General features: G+C 38.4%; 4 protein-coding genes across 7 annotated transcripts; 3 read left to right on the top strand and 1 right to left on the bottom strand.

The window, feature by feature from the left end:
- Positions 1-47: 47 nt before the first annotated feature.
- On the top strand, positions 48-6,063 carry LOC111592190. Its single transcript, XM_023304257.2, has 12 exons — positions 48-609; positions 672-813; positions 1,332-1,952; positions 2,014-2,133; positions 2,194-2,553; positions 2,611-3,351; positions 3,414-3,593; positions 3,874-3,969; positions 4,037-4,072; positions 4,134-4,457; positions 4,621-5,530; positions 5,599-6,063. The coding sequence occupies exons 1-12, from the start codon at positions 244-246 to the stop codon at positions 5,741-5,743; spliced, it is 4,041 nt and encodes a 1,346-aa protein (XP_023160025.2). The 5' UTR covers positions 48-243; the 3' UTR covers positions 5,744-6,063.
- Positions 6,064-6,626: 563 nt separating this feature from the next.
- Positions 6,627-9,561, top strand: LOC111592117 (zinc finger protein 782). The gene is made up of 6 exons (XM_023304148.2): positions 6,627-7,375; positions 7,428-7,733; positions 7,799-8,005; positions 8,062-8,163; positions 8,231-8,939; positions 8,999-9,561. Exons 1-6 carry the CDS (start codon positions 6,811-6,813, stop codon positions 9,255-9,257), a joined length of 2,148 nt encoding a protein of 715 aa, XP_023159916.1. The 5' UTR covers positions 6,627-6,810; the 3' UTR covers positions 9,258-9,561.
- Positions 9,562-9,653: 92 nt separating this feature from the next.
- LOC111592118 (NADH dehydrogenase [ubiquinone] 1 alpha subcomplex subunit 6) lies at positions 9,654-10,267 on the bottom strand. Its single transcript, XM_023304149.1, has 3 exons — positions 10,067-10,267; positions 9,881-9,996; positions 9,654-9,821 (listed from the first exon to the last, which is right to left on the bottom strand). The coding sequence occupies exons 1-3, from the start codon at positions 10,194-10,196 to the stop codon at positions 9,693-9,695; spliced, it is 375 nt and encodes a 124-aa protein (XP_023159917.1). The 5' UTR covers positions 10,197-10,267; the 3' UTR covers positions 9,654-9,692.
- A 594-nt stretch (positions 10,268-10,861) lies between these two features.
- Positions 10,862-21,913, top strand: LOC111592206. 4 transcript variants are annotated; one of them, XM_023304276.2, is made up of 2 exons: positions 10,862-10,950; positions 20,263-21,913. In XM_023304276.2, exon 2 carries the CDS (start codon positions 20,387-20,389, stop codon positions 21,713-21,715), a length of 1,329 nt encoding a protein of 442 aa, XP_023160044.2. In that variant the 5' UTR covers positions 10,862-10,950; positions 20,263-20,386; the 3' UTR covers positions 21,716-21,913. The 4 variants fall into 4 exon arrangements, with proteins under 4 accessions (XP_023160044.2, XP_023160041.2, XP_023160042.2 ...); XM_023304273.2 differs by lacking the exon at positions 10,862-10,950 and adding an exon at positions 14,542-14,641; XM_023304274.2 differs by lacking the exon at positions 10,862-10,950 and adding an exon at positions 14,825-14,933.
- The last annotated feature ends 695 nt before the right edge of the window (positions 21,914-22,608 follow it).

Raw genomic sequence — 22,608 nt, 5'->3', positions numbered from 1 at the left:
TACGTTTCATCATTTTTGTTTTGCCATTCACACAAAATGATAAAGTTGCAACCCTCAATTAAAACGACGGCGTCACACTGTTAATGCTTTTTTAATGTCTGCGCTTCTAGAACGGCTAGATGAACAATATTTTTGCGTTAGTGCGCGACACAACAAAATAATTTAATTATTTGTTTATATGCTGTCCAAAATCGCAATAACCACCGCCGCTGCCTTACGTCTAACCGTCGTTGATGTGCCAACATGGCCCACAAGCGAGTAAAAACACAGGACATGGCAATAAATTACAAATTTTTGTGTCGCTGTTGCCTCAAATCTGAGGCAGAATTCTATAAACTGGACTCACTCATCGAGTGCGGCGGTGGCGAAAGTGACGCGTCTTCTACAAAAATACCCCTACTACGTTTACTATTATTCTGCATGCGTATCGAAAATCAGCCCGAGTTGCCACAATATATATGCGTGGAGTGCAGTAAAAGTTTGCAAATTGCCTACTATTTCATTCAAAACGGCCTGCGAGCACATGAAATACTCTGTCGTAAATTGTGTCCCGGGAAGCTGAAGAATCCAACGCGTTTTAATGGCCAACAGTCAGCGCAATGGCTGGAGGTGGGTGTGAACGCCTATTGCTCCATTTGTGTGTGTTTTCTAATCATTTGTTTTGGTTGCAGTTGAACGAGAGTGAGGATGCGACGCAGTCCAGGCCCTGGGAGCAAAAGTCACAAAAGCCTGTTGTGCGACATGAATGTAAAGTATGCGGTGCCATTATATCCAATCGTATGGAGCTCAAGCAGCACATACGTATGCACGCAGGTAAAAAGTGATGACTCAGGTGTAGCTTAACAATTTGTTATTATATGCACGGTGAATACTCGTTTGTCCTAAAAAGTCAACACTTGGTCAATGTAATCATATCAACTTCTCACCAATCCTGGTGGTACTATGTTATTGCCGATTGTTTGACTATTGTGTCATGAATAATGTAATGTAGTGAAGGTCTTACGCAGTGGCACCAATATCGTCTCTCTTATATGAGGGTAGACAAAACAATTATATATTTTGCTTCTTATTTTATTTTCATTTGTGAAAATTCAATGCTAACGTTCATATTAATATGACAACCATTGTTTATATTAATTATACATTTTGTATACTATATAAAAGAAATGTATGTTACTTTGTTATTTGTTTATATCACCCATATGCAATTCCATATTCATTTTGTTATGCCAATTAAAAATGGTCAATGTGTATCGTTAGGCGCTTAGAAGTTTAAACTAATTACCGTTTTTCTGTATTTTCTATCCACACGCACACGTACTCCCGTAAAGATCAATCGAGCCATCAGTGCAAATTGTGCAGTTTTGTCACGCTCAAGCATCGCCAGCTGCCGGAGCATTACCGCAAAGTACACGGCCTGACGGCTGCCCAAATCGAGCATCAACTTAAGATCCGAAGATCCATGCAGTCAGCTGTAAACGCAATAATAGCGCCGAAACAAATACCAATAGATACACCAGCTGAGGATGAGCAAGTGAAGGTTTGCACTCTGGAGGATATGGAACTGCTGATACCCACTGTTTTGACACCAGAAGACTTTTCGCATCCTCAACTTGATGCGGATCAGCTACGTGATATAGAGCAACAATTGGCAAACTCGTTGCCAATTATACAGTCCACCAATCAGACGGCCGAGCCAACGATAGGGACTGCCAATAGCGCCAATGTCAGCATCGGTGCCGAATTTTTGGTCATGCCCGATGGCTCCCTACAGCAAGTGAATGATGGCGGTGTGGTATTCGAATACATTGACGATAGTAAAAACGCCAATGCAACAAGTAATGTAACATTGCACAATCTATTTCATGATTCCAAGGACGATTTAACATATAATGAAATGGATATCGATTTAAGCCATATGGTTGTGGATAATGTGTTGCCACAGATAACAGGTGCGTGGCACTGATAACTCATGTTTTTAGCTTCCGACTTATATTTACTCTCTATTTGTAGTCAAGCCAAAGCCGCGCCCAGCACCCGCATCCACTGGTGCCCTGAAACATAAATGCAAACTGTGTCCCAAAGCATTTCCCACGGTGGCACGTCTGAAATCTCATCAATTAACGCATAGTCGTGAGTCTTTGCGAATTAAAATGACAGATTTGATTTATCTAAGCAATTGTACCTTTTTAGATTTACCTAAATTCTATTGCGATCAGTGCTCCTTTTATTCACTACGCAGCGCAGATCTCATTCAGCATTATACGACGGAGCACAAGTCCTGTGTTAACGAGAGTCGTTCGAATCATTTGGATAGATCACAATTGAGTTTTCCGGCGGATAGAAGTCGCATTTATTCCTGCGATATGTGTTTGTTCGAAGCACCCACCAGTGGACAATTGCGTGTGCACTATAGCGATAAGCATCTGATAGTGCCCAGTGAGGTGCAACTGCGGCCTAGTTGGACGCATGAGCCAAAGCAGAGGAATACTGATACAATGCTAAGCAGTGGAAATGCATCCACTCAGCCCGATATTCCATTGGGTATCAAATGTAGGTTTTATAACTTCAAATATCAATTTGGTATAAATTCAATTTGTTTATTTAAAGATCCTCCCATAACGTCAACGGCAACAACTGCTGCAACTTCATCAACGACTGGGTTGGCGCAGCCACCCCTGGCAACAACAACAACAACCACGGTGGTAACGCCTATGAATGACATTAATGTGGTGGTGGATACCACATCATTGTTCTATGCAGCGACTGCAGAGCAGTTACCAAATAATAATGCTACAACAGCGACAACTACAGATTCAAACACATTTTCAATATTTCCCGAGCAATCTTTTGCCAACAGTTTAACAACACCAACAGCAACCCCGACCACAATTTCAGTGGACACAAACGGTGTGGTAACAACCACATCATCGACAACAAATCCAAACACGAGCATATTTGGGGACATGCAGGATTTTATAGATAATACCGATGTCGCTGCTATTTGTACCATACCCGCCGATGATATGCCTGTCGTGGATGGAGATGATATTGTTATTGATAATAATAATATCAGTTTAGATTTTGACGCGGAAAATCTATTTGAGGACTTTGAAGATGTCGAGGTTGGCGAAGAGGATGAAGAAGATGAAGAAGATGCTGAAAACGAGGATGAAAATGACAACAATGATGAGGCTGCCGATCAAAATCTGTTGCTTACCAGTGACGATGACGACGTGGATGACTTTGATGATGAGCAATCAAAGCATCTGCAGAAACCGTATTGCATCTATTGTAATAAAAAGTTCACCAGCCAATATAAGTTTGAGAATCACATGTTTGTACATCGCGGTGAGTGTATATCTTATAAATCGTTTTTATTTGTATAACTTCATTTAGTTTTTGCTCTGCAGGTTTGGCGCCGTATCGTTGTGAGCTGTGCACAAATCTATACAACATGAAACGTCTGCTCATTCGGCATTATAAGACGGTGCATAAACGCATGCCCACTAGGGACATGGTGCAAGCCAAGGGCGATAAGGTGTCTGTGGCCCGTACAACTATTGAAAAGATAAATGTTTATGTTGACAAAAGTAAGTATTTAAAGGAGAGTTAGAAAAATGTTCTACCATAACTTTATAAATTCAAGAAGTTAGAATTTATAATTTAAATTGAAACTCATAGAATGTTAGTCTGATAGTGGATGAAAAAATTTCAGAAAATGTAATTTAACAATCACATTTGATAATATTAAATTGAACCTTCGCTAATGGATTATGCACTGGTAAAGCGTAAATATCTAGTTTATATATTCGTTTATTAAGTTGTTTTCAGTTTTAATACTTAATCCTTTATTAACGTGTTCTTTTACAGCTCCCACGCTAATGTGTGCAAAATGTCCATTTGAATGCGAGCTGGAGGGTGAAATGCGCAAGCATTTAAATGCACATCATGGCATCAACGATGGTGGTAAATATCTTAATATTCAAATTAAATGTAGACATAAATAAGCATTTTTCTTCTCAAACATACACAGGCTCTACGCAGGCAAACGAGGTGTTTATCATACGCAGTAAGTAAAACGATTATTATTGATTTATGTTGTATTGCAATTGCCTCTGTAATTTATGTAGAACTGCCCTATGACTGTCCACGCTGTATTCGATCTTTTGCGGCTAAACGTACGCTTACAAGACATTTGCAACGTAGTCATTTAGTGGATACAATTATTGAGATGCAGGCGCCTCAATTGACAACTAGTTCAGCATCCACCACGACCACATCGACGGCTACAACCACATTGCCACTGAATGCCAGTGATAGCAATAAAACAACAACAACAGCAATATCCGGAGCAACAACTCAACTGGATGCGAACATATTGGCTCAGCATTTCGTTGACTCCGTCGATGGTGATGGCGGTGGTGAAGGCGATGGCGATGGCAATGGAAAATGCGGTAAGAGGGTCAATAGCGTAGCAACCATGAATTCAAACTCAAATTCCAAATATGCCCAACACATGCCGGAACAACAACTGGAACAACATAACGATTCAAATGCCACTTTAAAAATGTTATTTAACTACGCTGATGTGCAATGATCCTTGTTTATCGTCGCTAGACAAGGACACAGGATGCACAACGGAAAATGTAAGCACAGATATCCACCCAGAAGCACAACACGAGACAACCGATTCAGCAACAACTGAAACTACGAAAGCAACAGCAATATCAAACACGGAAGCCACAGAAGCAAAAACACCATCAATAAGAACAACAACTGAAGAAGGACCGACAACGACAACAACAACAACCGTCGGCTCAACACTCTTTCCAACGCCCACGCCATTTGACTTTGATCTAGATTTTATGGGCAACGGTGAGCATGCCACGACCCTTAAGAACAACGATAGCTACAACATTGTACCGAATCCCAGTCATTTATTGAATGGAACCGATAAGCTATTGACTGACGCGTTGGAACCATCGCCAGTTAAAGATCTTCGCGCTCGTCTGCCCCGTACCCCCATATTTGTGTGCAAGCAATGCAATCAAACTTTCGATGAGCTCGGCAAGCTGGTGCAGCATGAATTGGAGCAACATTCCAGCGGCGTTGTATCACCGCGCATCAGCTACCAGCATCAATGCAAGATCTGTAATACAACATACCGTACCGTAACGCTACTTAACTATCATATGAAACGACATACGCCGGTAAATGTTGTGTGCAAGCAGTGTCCCAAAGAGTTTGCAAACATCTCTGATCTGGAACAGCATTTACTGTCAGAGCATAGCGCCGGTTCACAGGCTCCGCTGAAATGTGGCGTGGATGGTTGCACAAAGACATTTAACTACAAACATCATCTGAAACGGCATCAGACAGCTTCCCACACGCCCGTGCAGTATATCTGTCCAGAATGTGGATGCGATATGCTTACTAGTCTGCATCTCAGGAATCATATGTCCAGCCACAAGAGCACACACTCTTATAAGTGTCCTAAATGTGTGCGTACGTATATGAGACGCAATCCGTAAGTGTTTAATAATTCTTTATATATACTGTGTTAATTGATTTTTAAAACAATTTTTCTGTTTTTAGCTTTCGCAGACATGCGCTTCGGGAGCACAAGTGGGAGCTGACCGAGCAGGAGATAGATAAAATTTATTGCTTTAATGATATATCGTCATCAAGTAAATTGCGTGGACGTAGATCGTTGAAGGTTGATATCGAGCAATCTGACTAGCCAACCATCTGACGCATCAAGTTGAGAATACATATGATCAGAATTCAATAATTTAATGGCAACCCACGCAGTTGTAACCTGTACAAAGATATTTGTAGTATAAGCATATAGTGTCACACTCACCCGAACGCTTTAGCGTCTCCTTTATTTTAGAGTTACACTTATCACGGCAATCAAGTATGCTTATTGATATATATGTATAAAGTTATATATATATCTAATAAGGTATGCATATCTATATAGTAGAACGTTGTTTGTTTATACCTTTGTGAAAAGGTATGATTATTATGGTTACGTAGCGACATCATTAACATAATTTCAGTTTTTGTTTTGCATCTTTAAGATTTGAATTTTGAAATTAAGCACATTAAATATGTCTGCATCATTACTTAAATACATATTATGGTAACAGTAATAAAGTTTTATTAATTACAACTACATCTACTAAAATTGCAGTGTTGTCTTTATCAACGAGTATATTACTATCTATATTATTTATATATGTGTACATATATTGTATAAATATAGTGTACTTTTAAAGAAAATTGTTTTTAAAATAAACGTGTATTTGCCTAAGTAGCTGATTAAATGGGACTAGTAAGTCCATTATTCTCTGATGAATATAAAACAAACTCCGTGTTATTTATTTTTACTGAATTCAAGCTAATATTCAATTTGGGATTTAAGAAAGGCAATGCCAGCTAATATATTCACTTTTATAAAAATTAACTTGTGCAGCACTCCTTAAAGTCATTTCAGATATGCGCGGACCGCCGAGTTTTTATCTGCACTCTTCGTAGTCATCTATCGATATATCGTATTGATTTATCGAATGAAATTTGAACATTCATAGTTCCTCGGAACTTGTTCGTATCGAATCGATTCAGTTCATAGGTAACTCTCTTGTTCAAGATTCTCTAACAACATTCGCGAGTAAGAAAAAAATCAAGTGAAAAGCCAATGCGGCATTGTTAACTTCTTATCCGTAAAACCAGCTTATTTCAAAAAAATAAATACAAAAGAAAAAGATTTTACGTGCACATAAAAAACAATTGAATTGCAATCGAATGGCCGCCGCAGCGGATGCTGCAAAATCCAACGCGTTGCTCGCTATGAACAAAGTGAACAACACAAAATGCCGCGCGTGCCTCTCAGTAAGTCGTCAGACCGTCAAACTGGATGTAAAAATACCGGGTCTGAAAAATGCGCGGACCTACGGTCAAGGCCTACGTCAGTGCACCAATTTACCGTTAACGGCTCGGTCTCTCGGGGGCTACAGGTGGCCCATGCAAATTTGCATCCGCTGTTGCCGAGCTCTTGAGGTAACAATGCATTTTGTAGAACTCGCCCTGGAATCCAATCGTAAACTATTCGCTGAGTCGCAGAGCCTTAAGTTGTTGCCGCCGGCACAGACGTCGTCGACGACAACGACAACAGGTGAACTAAAGCGGAAGGCTAGCAGCGAACTTTTGCATTGGAATCAATTCAGTCAAGAGTTCCAGCAATTCGTGGAGAGCTACGATGGGGTGCCAGCTCCCATAGAGGAGAATGTGCTTTATATGCGCGGTGCAAAAATGCCCCGCCTAGACACCGATATGTCGCTTAACAGTGAGCCACCCAAGGAGGATGATGGTAAGTGATCTTAATCATTAAAAAATGTATCTTTAATTTATCTGCCTTACAGTTATCCTGTTCGATGTTAAGTATGATAGCAATGATCAGGATGAGGAGGATGAGAACGATGGATCGGATGCGAAGAACAGTGAAACATTCTATGACAATAGTATTAATATCAATGATAACAAAAGCAGCGAGAACAACAATAATTATAATTTTAATAACAAGAATGGTGAGTTAACCGGTCTGGCGGACGTTGAGGGCGATCTAATACAACGCGCGCTCTATATGACTCTGAACGATGATAATAGCAGCGGCCAAACTAACCAGGAACTGCAATCCATTGAGTCCATTAAAGCGATACTATTAAAATGTAAGCACTAAGCTCAAAGCATTTCTGATAACAAATTGATTCATATTTAAATTGCTTATTTATAGCTACGGAGGAATTGAGTGGCTCAAGTCCCAGCTCTATGGACACCCATTCAAAAGCAACGACTAGTAAGGATGTTAATGTGAACATACCGTTGCTCAGCTGCAGCATCTGCAAACACACACACACGGAGGCCAAACAGATGCGCACGCATTATATGCGAGTACACAATTGTGATGTGCCTGAAGATGATATCATAGGGCTGACTAAAAGTAGGGCTTAGCTAAGTGGCAAGGGTTACAACTATCTAATAATGTAATATTTATAGATCAAAGCTTTAAATGTCGGCCTTGTAATAGCTATGTGACTAATAGCCGGACGGATATGCAGCAGCATCTTATAGAGCATCACAAAATTGATGGCGATTTTGGTGTGTGCTGGATGAGAGACGAGAAACTATAAAACAATTGTTAAGCTTTCATCTTAATCCATTGCAGAAATGTATTGCTACGTGCAACAGAATTGTCCCGCCTGTGGACGCATCTTCAAGGATCAGCGGTCAGCCCGTACGCACTATACACGCATGCATACGCCTCAACAGCAGCAGCAGCAACAGCAACAGCAATTGGGTGCAGATATTAATGAGCAGCAATTTGTATGCACCGCCTGCGATAAGGTGTTTAATTTGAAGAGCAGCTTGCAGGCACACCAGCGCTTTTGTCAGGTGAAACAGCCCGTGCATTGCAACTTTTGTGAACTACAATTTAGCAGCATGCGCAAGTACGAACTGCATTTGCAGCAGCAACATGCAGTGGATACATTGCACGAATGTGAAATATGCATGAAGAGCTTTAAGAATAGTGAATCGCTGTCGGTGCATCGCAAACGGCATTCAGAACGGCATTATCAGTGTGCCAAGTGTTCGCTTAATTACATAAATGCGGCCGAGCTGCGTGTGCACTATGAACGTGCCCATGTTCAGGAGGAGGAGGTGGTAAGCTGTCGCATTTGTGGCAGTAAATTTCAAAATTTTGCCTTGCTGCGTGAGCACGAACAACGTAATCATCAAAAGTCGAAGATCTGGCGTTGCGAGAATTGCAATTTCGAGACCAATTCACGGGCACGTCTGCGACAACATCAATACGAGCATACAGATTATCCATACAAATGCAAGCACTGCCCCGAAGAGTTTGCTGATCGCGGCAAGTAAGTTTAAGGCCAAATACAAGTAATTATAGAAAATATGAGATAATCTTAAATTTAAGGATACGTCAACATTCCAAGAAGATGCATGCGGTGGAGCTGACTGATGAGCAATTGGCTGAAATGTTTAGGGAACGCATTGGCTATACCAATCGCCATGATGCATTCAGTAAGAGCAACAATTCATTGGAAATACCGGGCTTTAGTGATGAATGCTTCACGGAACTGAAACGCATGGGCTTGGACTATGATGATATTACCACTGATCTCTTTTCGAATTCCATTAGCGCACTGGATAATCTGCTGGAACTGGTGCCATGAAGTAAAGAAGGCCACGGATACATTTACCTGCATAGAATTTTAAGTATCAACGTTGAATAGCTAACGAGAGCTGGAAGACTGTTTGCATCTATCAATCAATCAATCAATCAACCCTATCATCAATCAGTAACAATCAGCAGCCGTTATCACAAAGCATACTTTACACAATTTTGCTATAATTTTAAATTGTATTTCGTTTCCCCCAACCAAACCACCAAGTTCACATACCCTTGTATGTAGGGTATATACACAATAGTTTCTTCGTATACATTATTCCTTTCTGAAGTAATTTAATAAACAACAATCAAGTGCTTCGAAAGCGCGCCCAAAAATTTTTGATTATTCAGTTATACATTTCGTGCCAAACGTTTAATCTTTGTATTTAAACTATTTCAATTTCTTAAAGCATTTGCACAGTGCTTGTTTTATTTATAGCTAATTAACGCCCTGAATAAACTTTGAGAGAAAATCTGTGGGTTTGGGATCCTGCGATTCCTTCCAATAGCGCATTATGTGCCCCTTTTGCTTCCAAATCTCGACTGTCTCTTTTAGCTCCATCTGGCCCTGTTTAATAAGTTAAAGGAGCATAAGTTTATGACAAAGATCATTTTAGTTAGACTCACCTTAATGACAAGCATGTCGATCACACGAATGTCCGTCACTTGGCGATGTTTGACGAACTCGTCGCGCAATTTGGATCGGCACTGTTCGACACTCATTGGAATATCGTATTCCATAACTGATTGAAAAAAATATTGTTTATATTTGTAGCCGATGGGACAGTTTGATGACATAACAAATGGACTTACCAACATAGGGAATCTGACGATACCAGGCCTTGTACAGGTTGAGAGCACGTTTGCGTGCTTCTTCCCTGTCCACGGACAATATAGGACGCACCTGTTGCACGGCACGTTTGACGGCTTCACGTCCAGCCATGATCTTGTGGCGTATTTGTAATTTTTTTGGCAAATAACTTCGTTGCAAAACGCGTATGCTGCTTCTTCAAAACAGCTGAGCCAGGTGCCAGTTTCGATTAAGTTCGATAGCTTTTAAGGCACACTGAAAACTAGTGCTGTAAAATCATGCAATTTTTATCGATAGTATGAATATGCGGCTCGCGCTTCAATTTAAAAATTATGCTCATTGTGCGTTACAAGCGCAGCATATGTTAGATTTTCGTCATGCTTTTGCTCATTGTTTATACTGTGGTATTGTGGGAATGTAAAGGACAGTTATTGTAAGCCCCGGGCCCATGCATAAAAACTGCACATTGTCATTGTAACAATAATAGAGACAGCTGAGCATAAAAAATACACTTTCATTCACTAAAGCTGTCTATTGTTGCTTTTGTGTTTTTGACGCTGCTGCTGCTGGTGGTTTTGCTGATGTTGTTGTTTTTGTTATTATTAAAGCTGTTGGCGGTGTGTTCGCGCGTTGTTGACCGATCGACTCAGTCTTTGCGCTCAGTTTAAAACACGTTATGCGCCTGTGCAGAGCGTTTTTGCGCTTTAACAATTTAAAAGTCGTGTGTATTTCGAAAGTTATTCTGTCCTCTATTGAACGAAACGCGTGTGATTTGCAGTAACAACTACGCCGACGAAATATTTTGTAACGTTTTGGAGTTTGTTAGGAAAAACATTTGTAGCAATTTATTATGCAAATGCAGTAAGCGAGCTATAAAAATTTTTTGGTAGGTCAACAATTTCTATTTTAATTGGCAGCGCCCAACAATTTACCATATGAGAAAAGAAAGCTGCAAAATATGATATCGGACATAACATATCGCACACATACATATATGGACGAACTGTATTTATTGTGCATAATTAAGCCAATCAAAAAAGTTTTGTGCTGTCGGCATTTCTTCTCATATAGAATTAGAAAGAATTGCGTGCGTATTTATTTGGGTTGGTTTGGTTTGGTTCTTCGTTTGCTTCTTGCCATAAATTGATACAATTTCTGAAGCTGAAGCGACGTGTCGCTATATGGACCAATATAAATTCCAGATATGATAACTACATTTTGTCTGCCACTAAGCAAATTGAAATTTTCTTTGTCAAGGTTGAATGCAATGCCGGCTTAACTTCCAGCACGATCTATTTCGGCGCCTCTCTCTCCGTTTTTTTCCACTGCCAATTAGTCTTGTTTTACTGGGCAAATATCTATGTTTGTATTTAGATAGTTTGAAAGTCAAAGCACATTAGCGAATTCCAGCTGTAACGATGAGCAAATATTGAATTAACCGCTGATATTCAACAAGCCACCTATTAACACATAACATACAAAACTGGCTTGAGTTCTGAACAAAAAGAAGCAAAAAACTCGAGTCATACTATTATTATTATGAAAAACGGGTCGAAAGGCTTACACATACCAGTTTACCTCCATGAGAGATATGAGTACCGTTTATCGTAGACAAACTATAGTGGGCCACGCCTGCACTTCTGCCGCCTCTAGTTTGCACTTGCCAAACCAAGTCAAACGGCTTTTATTTGTACCCCACCCATCGCCTTGGCCACGATTTCATGGCCAACGTTTTAAGTGTTGCTTATAAATTATTAGTATTTGTATTGGCAGCGGAAGCCGACGCCCGCATTAGGAGCCGTCAAAAATCGTAACATGTAAAAGGCAAACACTCTCTCGTCTGCACGGCCCGTATCACCTGAAACAATCAAAGTATAAAAACACAAAACACCAGCCCAAAATTGCTGCTGCCAAAGCAAAAACAACAACAACAGCAACAAGCAAACACTTATCAAATCGATACGAGAAGCGCCTGTTAACAATATTTTTGTCGCTGCTGGCGTGCACCAATTGCTCGGGCATGTTCATGCGAGCACTGGAAACGTGATGGAACTGCTATTCCACGAAAAAAAGAAACAACAGAAATACCGGATTAGCAACGTTCTTAGCGGGGAATTTTATGCGGTAATAGCTGGCGCACATAGCTCTTGGCTTTTTGTCCAATTGCGCTTTGCATGGCATTCCTGCAATAGACGTTTTTTGGGGAGAACATTTTGTGAGACTTATTATCTTGCTTATTTTCGATATCTTATTACTTGGTGAACTACCGTAATTGGCTTATGGAAAATACTTTAAGTGCAATTCCTTAATATTCTACATTATTATTATTATTTTCTTTTGCTTTGAGTATTGGAATTTAAATTTTTTGTGTTCAATCAGCTTCATCGGATTGATATTTTAAATGTCTTCAGCGAATCAAATTTGTAATGGGGATTTTGAAATTGTAGAAGACAAGTATTCTGTGATAACGTGCCTGCTTCTAAAATGGATTCCAAAATGTACTTCAAAAACTTATTTTCTGTCCTTTTTAGGATGGCTTTAATAAGTTTCATATTTATTTGAATCATTGAATTTTTAATTTTTGTTTGGTCGTCTTCTAATTATGTAATGAATTATTACTTATTTTTTGTTCAGTCAGTTTTAATAATAACAAACACTGTTTGCTTGTTTATTAGACAATTTTGACTTAAATGTCTGACGAAAATTCAAAAAAGTCGAAAACTATTTTACAAGTATAAGTTATGGAGTCTGCTTGGAAAGCGTTTAAAGTACTCACTAGTTCGGCATTAGCGTCTAGAACTTAATTACTTAATTGTTTAATTTATCATGAACTGAAAAGAGTGTATTCGGAATGTTTGAATGTAGAAATTTGCAACACATTCGTTGATACCTAGATCTATCGACCTACCTAGACCAGTCTTCTAAACTATATGTAGCATCATTCTAGGCCAGTTCAAATCGAAAATATTGGGTTTTAAATATACCTAACTGTTGTTGGACCGAGGATTCGGCAGGCGGAACCATTATTACTTAATCATTCCACTGTTTCCCATGATTTTTTGTGATAAATTCACATACTTCAGTTGTTAACAATCTCTTGCAATTTTTTAAAATGTTTGAGCAGCTGACAGTTTTAATTTAAATATTTATATTTTTAAATATTCTTTATCATCATTTAATAATGGTTATCTCAAAGTGACTGACGCACTAAAGATTTCTCATATCAGTTATTGTATTATTTGTCTGTCCTATAATTGTATTCATCATACGTGACTAATATACGTCTCTCATGCCTTAGACAATTTAAACTAGAATATTTTACACTTTTCCCATGTTTTTTTTGTTCTCGGATGATAAGAATGATTCGTACTCGTAAATGTGATTGTTTATTTACAAAACTCTCTAAATATTTACAAGTAGAGACTTTTTGTTAGCAGTGCTTAAGGCACATTTATAAATCTATATAATCATATAAAGAGTAATTGCAGTGGAGAGCTGCAATATCTCTGACCCAAATTACGTTATATGCACATACGATTATATCACTAAGTCGAAAGGCTTATTGGAACGAGAGTGAGTCAAACGTGGTTGCATAATAAGATAAAGGTCTGTCTGTAGGAACAATTGTGGCTAATACGCATTAGGAACAGGGTTTGTATACGTGGTCAGCTGATCACGTGCTGAACACACGTGTAAACCAGCTGAGCTGAGCTGAACTGAGTTCTTCGATGTTTGTTTAACTTTTCCATTTTGGCTAACAACAAGTGTCGGAAATGCCAGTCATTTCAGCCCGTCTAAGAAATTATGCATAATTTGTGCAACAATTAAAAGTGAAAAACGAAACCCGAAAAGCGAAAAAATTACTTCGTTTTTCGACTAGAGGGAAATGTCTTTGGTTTTTGGTTTACCTTTCACGTTGTAGTGGGTCGCGCCTGCAGGGCATTTGTTTAGCTATTAACAGCGTCAACTTTACACGTTTGCTGCTCAGGTATTTTATTTTCTTTTATTTCGCGCTGTTGTTTTTTTTATATACATATATTTATTTTGCGGCAGCTATGCGCACGAGCACTTTGCGCGATAACCGACACAAAACACAAGCACAGCAACAATAGCAAGTAAAAGTGCTCAAGTCGGGAGGGGCCGAATAGGAGATACCCTGTGTGCCGTGAAAATAATTGCAAGAACATAGGATTCAAAGTCTTGAGAAGTTCGAGGTGGATTCAACTAACTGAATAATTATAGATGAGTCCTATAGGACAGACGGATGCAGAAATGTAATCGACTTGGTTGTTGCTACTTTACAGGGTCTTCGAGCTGCTTCCGCATCCTTGGGCATGTTGCAAGTATTTTTATAAAATCATGATACCCTGTTTGCGGGGACCCAGTGGGTGCTGGGTATTATAAAAGCGACAACAAAGTCGACGTCGACGTCGCCGTCGACAGCCGGACGACTTCAGAGGTGCTCGTCAGTGTTGAAGTTGGTTCAGGTTCAGTTTCAGTTACGTTTTGGCGTTTTACGGTAACGCAGCGGACAAACGACAATAACAACAACAACAACGGCAACAACCGCTTTTGAGGTGCGTCTGCTGCCCAAAAATAACAATAATAATAATAATAATAATAATAAATAATAAATAATTTTGCCAACGTGTAAATCATTTCTGAGCGCATTCTATGCGATTACAATTGCGCATACGACGTGTTGGCCGCCGCAAAAAATAAAGTTTTCTAAAGCAAAAAGTCAAATAAATGCCACAAAAAGCCGCTTAGCATCTGTGCGTGACTGGGTCCGTTAAATTTATAGTGTAGTCTAGTGTGGCCAATTCTGGACAAATCTGTTCAAGTGTCGCGCAGTTCAAATCTCGACTTGTACGTTCTCCTAAAAAGTAATATATATAAAATATATTATAAATATAATCCACATGCAGACATGCTATAATAGCGTTAAAACGGCAAATAGTTTTCACTTTTTTGCTTGCAACTCGATTGCATGCAAAACTTTGTTTTACGAGCTCAAAAACTTAAAACAGAAATATTTATATATATATATATATATATATATATTTATATATATAGTCAAGTCAAGTATTTACCGTTATGCATTGGGTTCGTACCTTGAACCCAGTTTTGTGTGTTTTTACTGCATAATTTTATTTTCGAACATTTTATGCTGTTGGTTTTAATACAGGGAGATTTCACTTTCTTGCAGGTGGAGGCCGTTAATCATCTGATTAGATAATAAGTTATTACAACTCGCACAAGTTCTTGAGTTTGCCCGTTTTTGGATTATGCTCTTTATCAGTTGTTGTATTTGTATTTTGTTGTTGTTGTTGCCTTTTATGACTGCTGATTAGATTGGCATCTGCGTGACGGTACAATTTTTTGCATTTTGCTTATTTATGCGTAGTATTATATACGTAGCTCCATGTAAGCTGAACTTCTTGAGCTAAAAAACGTCTAACATACTAAAACTTGGCTTAAATCGAAACAGAAAATCATTTATCATAGTTGTGAAGAGTAGGGACTCAAATCGTAAGCTCAGAGGCTGCGAGCGTCTATAGACATCTTTTTATATGGAGAAAAAGTGCGAAATTCCCAGCCAGATGAGCTGTGCTCGCTCTTCATAACATAATAATAATAACTCAATGCAATTGTTGTGGCAATAGAGCAGCTAGCGACGGGTTCACACACGGACAGACGAGTTGGCAACACACCTACTTCTTCGGTTGCTTCTCGGGCCAAAAAGGGGGCCAAGTAACCAATTTTGATTTACCAATGATAGACGCACCAAACGCACGCAACACCAACAACAACAGCAACGAAATGCGAAAATATAAAAGATATAACCCAAAAAAGTTGAACAAATGTGAACGGCCTGGTCTTGGGTTCTGCGTAGCCTATAACTGGGACTGGGCAGGGTCGTTTATAGCAGCAGTTTTTTTGTAGGTTTGTTTTGTTATTTATTTTTATTGTCTTGGCGCATTTGTCACACCAGCAATTCACACCTAAGAGCTTTTGCTCAACACAAGAACTTTCTGGCCAAATGTGAACTTTATTTTTGGCTCATAAATAACTGAGAGCTTGAAAGTAGAGAGCTGCCTAGATAGTATTATCAAATGTTGTACAGAAAGTTGACAATCTATAAATATTTGTTTGCTGCTTTTGCATACATATGTATATGATATGCAACTTTTTAAATCATAAATCAGGCTACAATGTAAATACTTTCGCTTTCTTTGGTGCTCAGCCAAGGTCTTAGGTTAAAAGCCGGTTTTCATTGTACTTTGTTTTTGCTTATGCTTGGCTCAGCAGCGAAAAAGCTTTGGAGATACATCATATGGCTTGTATAGTATTATTATTTATTTGCTACTAATTAATCAATATATATATATACAAATATATAAAAATATGTGTGTATACTCTGAGAGCTTATTCAAGTGCAATTTTTTGTAGTCAGCTAGAAAGATATAAATGGAGTTCCGTTCTCGCTAACCTTATGCAAATAATATGCATATAATATATTTAGAATATATAATATATCTTAGCTGGGTATGTTCGACTATGATATACTAGTATTGTGAGCATTTTGGTAAATATATTTTCCATTTTTTGCAATTAACTTCTTTCTGCGTGATATTATCTGTGTTTATATAAAAATCATTGTTGTTTATGTTGTTTATGATTTCTCTTTATGTTTACTTTGCCAAGTTCTTATATAGTATCAATTTAATCAGTCTATTCTTAATATCTTTAAGAGACAATCCCATGCAAATTGGTATGACGTTAGCTCTAAAACCAACAGAGTTGAGATAAATGTATAAACACTATATTATATGATAATTAGTTAATGGCAAACGTCAATGGCTTATTTAACAATTTAACATTTTATTGTGGGTCTTGATAAAAAGCAGTTTATGTATTTATTATTATTATTCGGCATGGAGGTATATAGATGATGATATATGCAAAATATGAGCTAATTAGTTCTCAACGGATTTATCAAGCAATTTTCTAGCTCTTTGGTTTTCTTTGGAAATTCTTTAACAACCCAAGCTCTTCTACACCATTTGGTGGCTACTCCTAGGGTATATAAATTGTATAAATCTAAGCTTTTTCAACACAAGCCGTCAAAACACAAGGTCAACTCGCATTTTCAAGTGCTCCGTGCCCCAGGCACTAAACAGATCATGTGCAACTTTTTTGTGTGTTTTTTTCAAGTCAAATTGGAAATAAAAACAAAAAAAATGATGCGGAAAAAAATGTGCAAAACAGCTTAAATTATTTGCTGTAAACAGCTGTCGCTAAGTTGGATATTTGCACTTAATTAGGCGAGCCACCAACCAACAGGCCACAACCACCCACCCACAAGGCCAAGCAGCACTCGCATCGAAGTTCACGAAAAACAAAATTTCTTTTGCCTGTCGGCAACAACAAACAGCGAAAAGAATTGAGTCCAATTTATTTAAGATCTGTAATTGAAATTTTGTTTTTACGATTTTCCTTTTTGTTTATCAATATATAAACATTTCTATATGCACGTTATTAAGTTGTTTGTCATGGGGCTTTGTGCGTAGGTTGAAAGACAAATAAAAATTAATACGGGTTGTTCGGCACGTTCGGTTGCTTAATGGAATAAATAATTAAGTCAGTATGTCGGACAATGCAATGCCTGTTCGCTGCTTTGATATACTTCAACTTCAATCAACTGGTGTACAGTGGGCATTGCCTACAGATATCTGGTGTGCACTTCAAGATTGGCAATGATCATATCGCTTTAGAATAAATTCATATTACTTTAGAATAAGCAAAAGCAGTTAAGATTTAAGGAATTTTTATTATAATTGACAATCTGGAAATGCCTTTAAGACACTATTAAACTAAGGCTTATATATTTTAGTTTAACTAGTTTCCACTCGGTTAACTTTTAGATGTTTGCTTGACAAACTTTATCGACATAGAGCGTATTTACCTAATTTAGATGCGTCGCAATTGCTAGACACTCTGCCAGACATCATAAAACAAACAACAACAACGGCAATAAACAACAAAAATAAGTTCAATTATAGCTGAACAATAAAGTTGAAAACGAAATCAAATAAACTGTGAGTCTGACCTTTGGCTTTGTAATTGAATGCGCATAGAATTTATGAGAGTAACTGCAATGCAGGTCCATAAATTGCAGCTACTAATTAAATTAGCCATTGACATTGAAGATGGAGAGGGGCTGACAGGGTCTGACAATGAAAATTGTACTCGTATCAGCTACGAGTCGTGTACGTGTACTGGTTTATTGATAAGGTTCTAGTCCAGTTGGGTCACATGCAGTTGATCGATCTGTGCCGCGGCCCGAAGTGTATATGGCTTGAACGATTCCAGCTAATTGTTATTTAAGCAGTTCACATAGCTCAATAAACAATCAATGGCATTTGTTTATCGTTTTTGTTGCTTTTTTGGAAACCAGACAATGACCACTTGATGGCCCTGGCCGTGCATTGTCCGTTCGCATTACGTAATTACGCATACGCCATGTGAAAAACACGAAAAATGATGTTGGAAAACCAGAAACACAAGCACACAGCACAAATTGCCAGCGAAAGTAAATACGCGGTATGCAAAAGTTTTGTTTTTTTCATTGATGAGGTCTGAACATGTGATTTATAGCACGAGGCTGAACGCCAAGTTGGATGGATAGATAAAGGCACAATTTGCAGGTGAACGTGTGGCCATTATATAACCCAGTTGATAAAGACCCAAGGAAAGAGCCGAAGCATAGATCGAAAGATCTGCGTCTATAAAGATATGTTGTCAAGGCACTCAGATCTAACTGTCATCGAGGGCATATTTATAATGTACAATAATAATAATACAATACAATCATAATAATATAGATTATTTTATTTACTTTATACTCGTTGAGCTTTAACTACTTTAGAAAGGTATTTACTTCGATTATTTTCGTAATTTATCAAATATATAATAACTTCTAATGGAATAGACATAATTATCTGTGACAAATTGACTTGAGCTACTATTGAAAGTGGTTCGGGAATGGTTATTGATGATATAAATATTATATATTGTTAATATAAATATTATATATGGAGAACATAATATAGAAATGTGTAATTAGTTTCAATAGAAAAGCTTAGTCGAAAGAATACAATGAAGATTCTTATGCCTTATAGATTCCATTTGAGCCATTAGTCAAATGTATTACTAACGTATATTCTTTTTCGGAATAGTAAGCTTTTTCTTTGAAATTCATATATAATAATTCATATATAGGTCTCAGTCAGCTGTCAGTCACTGTTAACTGAATTTAATTGAGTGATTATCAATTTGTAGTGATAGTAAATTATTAGACCAAAAGTTGACATAGAAAACTACAAAATTTTAAACACTTTCTAGAAGTTCATTTCTTCTAAGTTCCTTTAAGCCAATTCACAAACTGCGTTTAGTGCTTTATATGCTAGAATTATAGCCAATTAATAACAGTTAAAACAAAGAATATATATATGTGTGTTTACATATATATTTATGTAATTGACCAATTTTCAAGTGCTTATCAATTAAATTTCTAGCTTGTGGCGTTTTTTGAAAACGTTACTATTTGGACTTTGCACACACTTAAAAACTTTTAAGTCGTTTTATAAATAAGTTATAAATTAGCAAAAGCCTTAAAGAAACTTTAATTGGCTTATTTACGATTGATAAATGCCATGGATTATATATAATAAATATATATATTCAGATTCTAAACGACAATGTGAACTGTTTAAAATAAAATTTGTGCTTTTAACAAAAAATGAGTAATTGATTCTGCTGAACTTTAAAAGCAGCTACTTAAAGCTACTTATCGAAGTTTTCTTAACAAGTGACTCACCTTCTTGATGAGAAGTAAAAAATAAACGCTTTAAACGTGGCTGAGTGGTCATAAAATCAAATAGTTGATAGAAAGCAGTCGCCACATTCTCAAGGTGCTGTCCCAAAAAAAAAAAAAACAATATAAATAAAATATATAAAATTAAATTTAATTTCAATAAAAATCTAACAATAATTTGCTTGATTTTGGGTTTCTCCACAAATTAAACATGATTATGATTGGGCAAAAAAGCAAAAAAAAATCCAAAATTAATTTGCATTTGACTAATTTTTTTTACTTCTTTTTTCTCCAATTTTTTGGTAACATCTTTTACAGCTAAACACAGGCGAAGCACCGTTAATAGACGGAAAGTAAAAGCGCGTATCAGCTACAAGCGAGTCACACAATCTCTCACACACACGCATACATCCACATTGACACACACACACACAGTTGCAACATGGCCGATACCATCAACAAGCCGAGCATACAAATTCGCAGCGGTCTGCCATCGCCCCTCAGCGACAAGAGCCCCTCGCCGGCAACGAAGCTGTTGATCAGCCACGGCAAGCCCAACTTCACTATCGCCCGTTCACCTAAGCTGGAAGACAATGATGGCCATCATCCGTTGTCGCCGCAACCGAATGCCAACAACAACTACAATCCCTATAAGTGCGCTGGCTACAACAACAACAGCAGCAACAGCAACAAATTTGTGGTCGGCACCAAGTTCAATGGCGTCTTTAAGCCCTCAACAGCAGCCGCCAGCTGGGCGAACAGCAATGGCAATGCCAATGGCTCTGCGGATCAGAATGAAGCCGCCAAGGTGGTGCTGCGACGTCCAAAGTTGGCTGATGTTGAGTCAACACCAGCTCCAGCAGACGACGATGAGAATTTGCCGGAGTTTATACGTCGGCAGCGACGTATTCAGGAGCGTTTGGCCAAGGAGAATGTGCTGGACTTTGAGAATCGGCGCAGCGGCTACTTCACCCACGTCATGATCTCGCCGGATTCACCCAATCGTACCTCTTTTGTAGAGACTATGGCTAGTCCGGCTATAGTACCTTCACTGGAAATGCCTCTGCCGGCCAAGATTGAGGAGGAGAAGCAGCTGGAACAACGGGAACTGCAACAGGAGCAAGCCGTTCCCACTGCGAATGGACACAGTGCAGAGCCGGCGGTGCTTACCAATGGTCACAATGGCGGAGTAGAGGAGGAGAAGGACAAGGTGGAGGTCAAGGGGCAGGAGCAGGAGCAACCTCTTAGCAATGGGCATGCGCATGACGATGTGGCACCCGAGGAGGTCGCCAAGGCCATTGAGGAGGTCAACAAGGCTGTGGCCGGCGAGGATGACGACGGCAAAGCGGAATCGGAGCAAGTGGAGGCAGCAGCAGCTGCAATTGTTGAACCCACAGTCGTTGAAGTGGCGCCTTCTGCTGTAGAGGTACAGGTAGAGGTGGTTACTCCAGCAGCGCACGCAGAAAATGGCGTTGCCCATGAGGAAGCAAGCATCACCATTTCGCATACGAATGGACATGCCAGCGAGCAGCCCACCATTGCCACGCCCGATCCAAGCGGTGCGCTCGGCGTCAACTATGAGCCCAAGACGGTGGTCAGCTTTGCACAAGAGCTGGGCAGCGGCGAGAATAACTATCCCGATACGGTGCAGGTGACCAAGGAGGTGCCTGCCTCAGCTGCTGATGCGGAGCTGCAGGAGTTGACCAAACTAACTATACAAAACGATGAGAAGAACGAGGTGCAGGTGACGCCTGTTCTGCGTGCTGAGTAGGCAGCCGATCCTCCGCCTCTCACCCAACACCCAAATCCCTTAGTGGGCTCTTAGTGCAATTTGTTATTAATCAAAAGAAAAGATAAACAAAACGAAAAACTTAACGTATTTGTGTATTTTGTGTTAGAGTCTAAGTTCATTATGAGAAATGTTGCCAAATTTAATTTTATGCTTTTGCGCATCAGTCAGTATCCGTGTACATACTACGCGCCAGCTGTTGAGGCAGTTGCCACGCTCAGGGCTTGGCTTACGTTCCGCCCCTTGTGCTTGGCCACCAGCTACACTTAACTATGTTTACTTCAAAAACAATTTGCTTTACTTAAATAAATTATTATTAAAAAATACAAACAAAATTTGATTTCAATAAAAAACAACATTTGATTTCAATAGTTAACTGGGCTAACTTAAACAACTTTATACGGCTTTAAGGCTTAAAAGATCAATTTTTAATAACTCAATGGAATGGAAAAAAAAAGTTTGTCATTAGAGAATTATTTTTAATAATTTTTGATATAAATTTTATAATCAACTTTATAATATCTAATACAGATTAGTTTAGAAAACAAATTGAAGTAAAAAGCTGATGGAATATTAACTCAAATATTTTGGGTCAAATATTTTCTAAAACAAAGTTGATAAAATTATTTTTCTAATTATTATAGAGCTAGAGCTGGAAATAGAAATGACACTCAAATATTTATAAAACCAAAAATTTTTTAATTATATATTTGATTGGATTATGTAAAACAATATTTGATATTAATTAATCATACACTCAGACATTGCTAAGTATATCATTCGCACTTGACATTGAGGAAACTTGCTCAAAATCGATCGAAAAAGTCGTGAATGAATAGAAAAAAACTTAAAAGTATTTGTGCTTAAGCAATTGA

This window comes from Drosophila hydei, unplaced genomic scaffold (assembly GCF_003285905.1).
Source record: "Drosophila hydei strain 15085-1641.00,03,60 unplaced genomic scaffold, DhydRS2 tig00000060-arrow-pilon, whole genome shotgun sequence".
Taxonomy (NCBI): Eukaryota; Metazoa; Arthropoda; class Insecta; order Diptera; family Drosophilidae; genus Drosophila; species Drosophila hydei.
This window is presented reverse-complemented; position numbering and strand designations above follow the sequence as displayed.

Bases quoted from the DNA above. Each gene is read 5' to 3' on its own strand.
- LOC111592190 (XM_023304257.2), top strand. From the start codon at position 244: ATGGCCCACAAGCGAGTAAAAACACAGGACATGGCAATAAATTACAAA. The intron at 1,953-2,013 runs GTGCGTGGCACT...CTCTATTTGTAG, and splicing joins TGTGTTGCCACAGATAACAG to TCAAGCCAAAGCCGCGCCCA. The intron at 3,970-4,036 runs GTAAATATCTTA...AAACATACACAG, and splicing joins TCATGGCATCAACGATGGTG to GCTCTACGCAGGCAAACGAG.
- LOC111592118 (XM_023304149.1), bottom strand. From the start codon at position 10,196: ATGGCTGGACGTGAAGCCGTCAAACGTGCCGTGCAACAGGTGCGTCCT. The intron at 9,997-10,066 runs GTAAGTCCATTT...TTTTTCAATCAG, and splicing joins TCGTCAGATTCCCTATGTTG to TTATGGAATACGATATTCCA. The intron at 9,822-9,880 runs GTGAGTCTAACT...CTTATTAAACAG, and splicing joins TCGACATGCTTGTCATTAAG to GGCCAGATGGAGCTAAAAGA.
- LOC111592206 (XM_023304276.2), top strand. From the start codon at position 20,387: ATGGCCGATACCATCAACAAGCCGAGCATACAAATTCGCAGCGGTCTG.
- LOC111592117 (XM_023304148.2), top strand. From the start codon at position 6,811: ATGGCCGCCGCAGCGGATGCTGCAAAATCCAACGCGTTGCTCGCTATG. The intron at 8,006-8,061 runs GTAGGGCTTAGC...TAATATTTATAG, and splicing joins TATCATAGGGCTGACTAAAA to ATCAAAGCTTTAAATGTCGG. The intron at 8,940-8,998 runs GTAAGTTTAAGG...CTTAAATTTAAG, and splicing joins GAGTTTGCTGATCGCGGCAA to GATACGTCAACATTCCAAGA.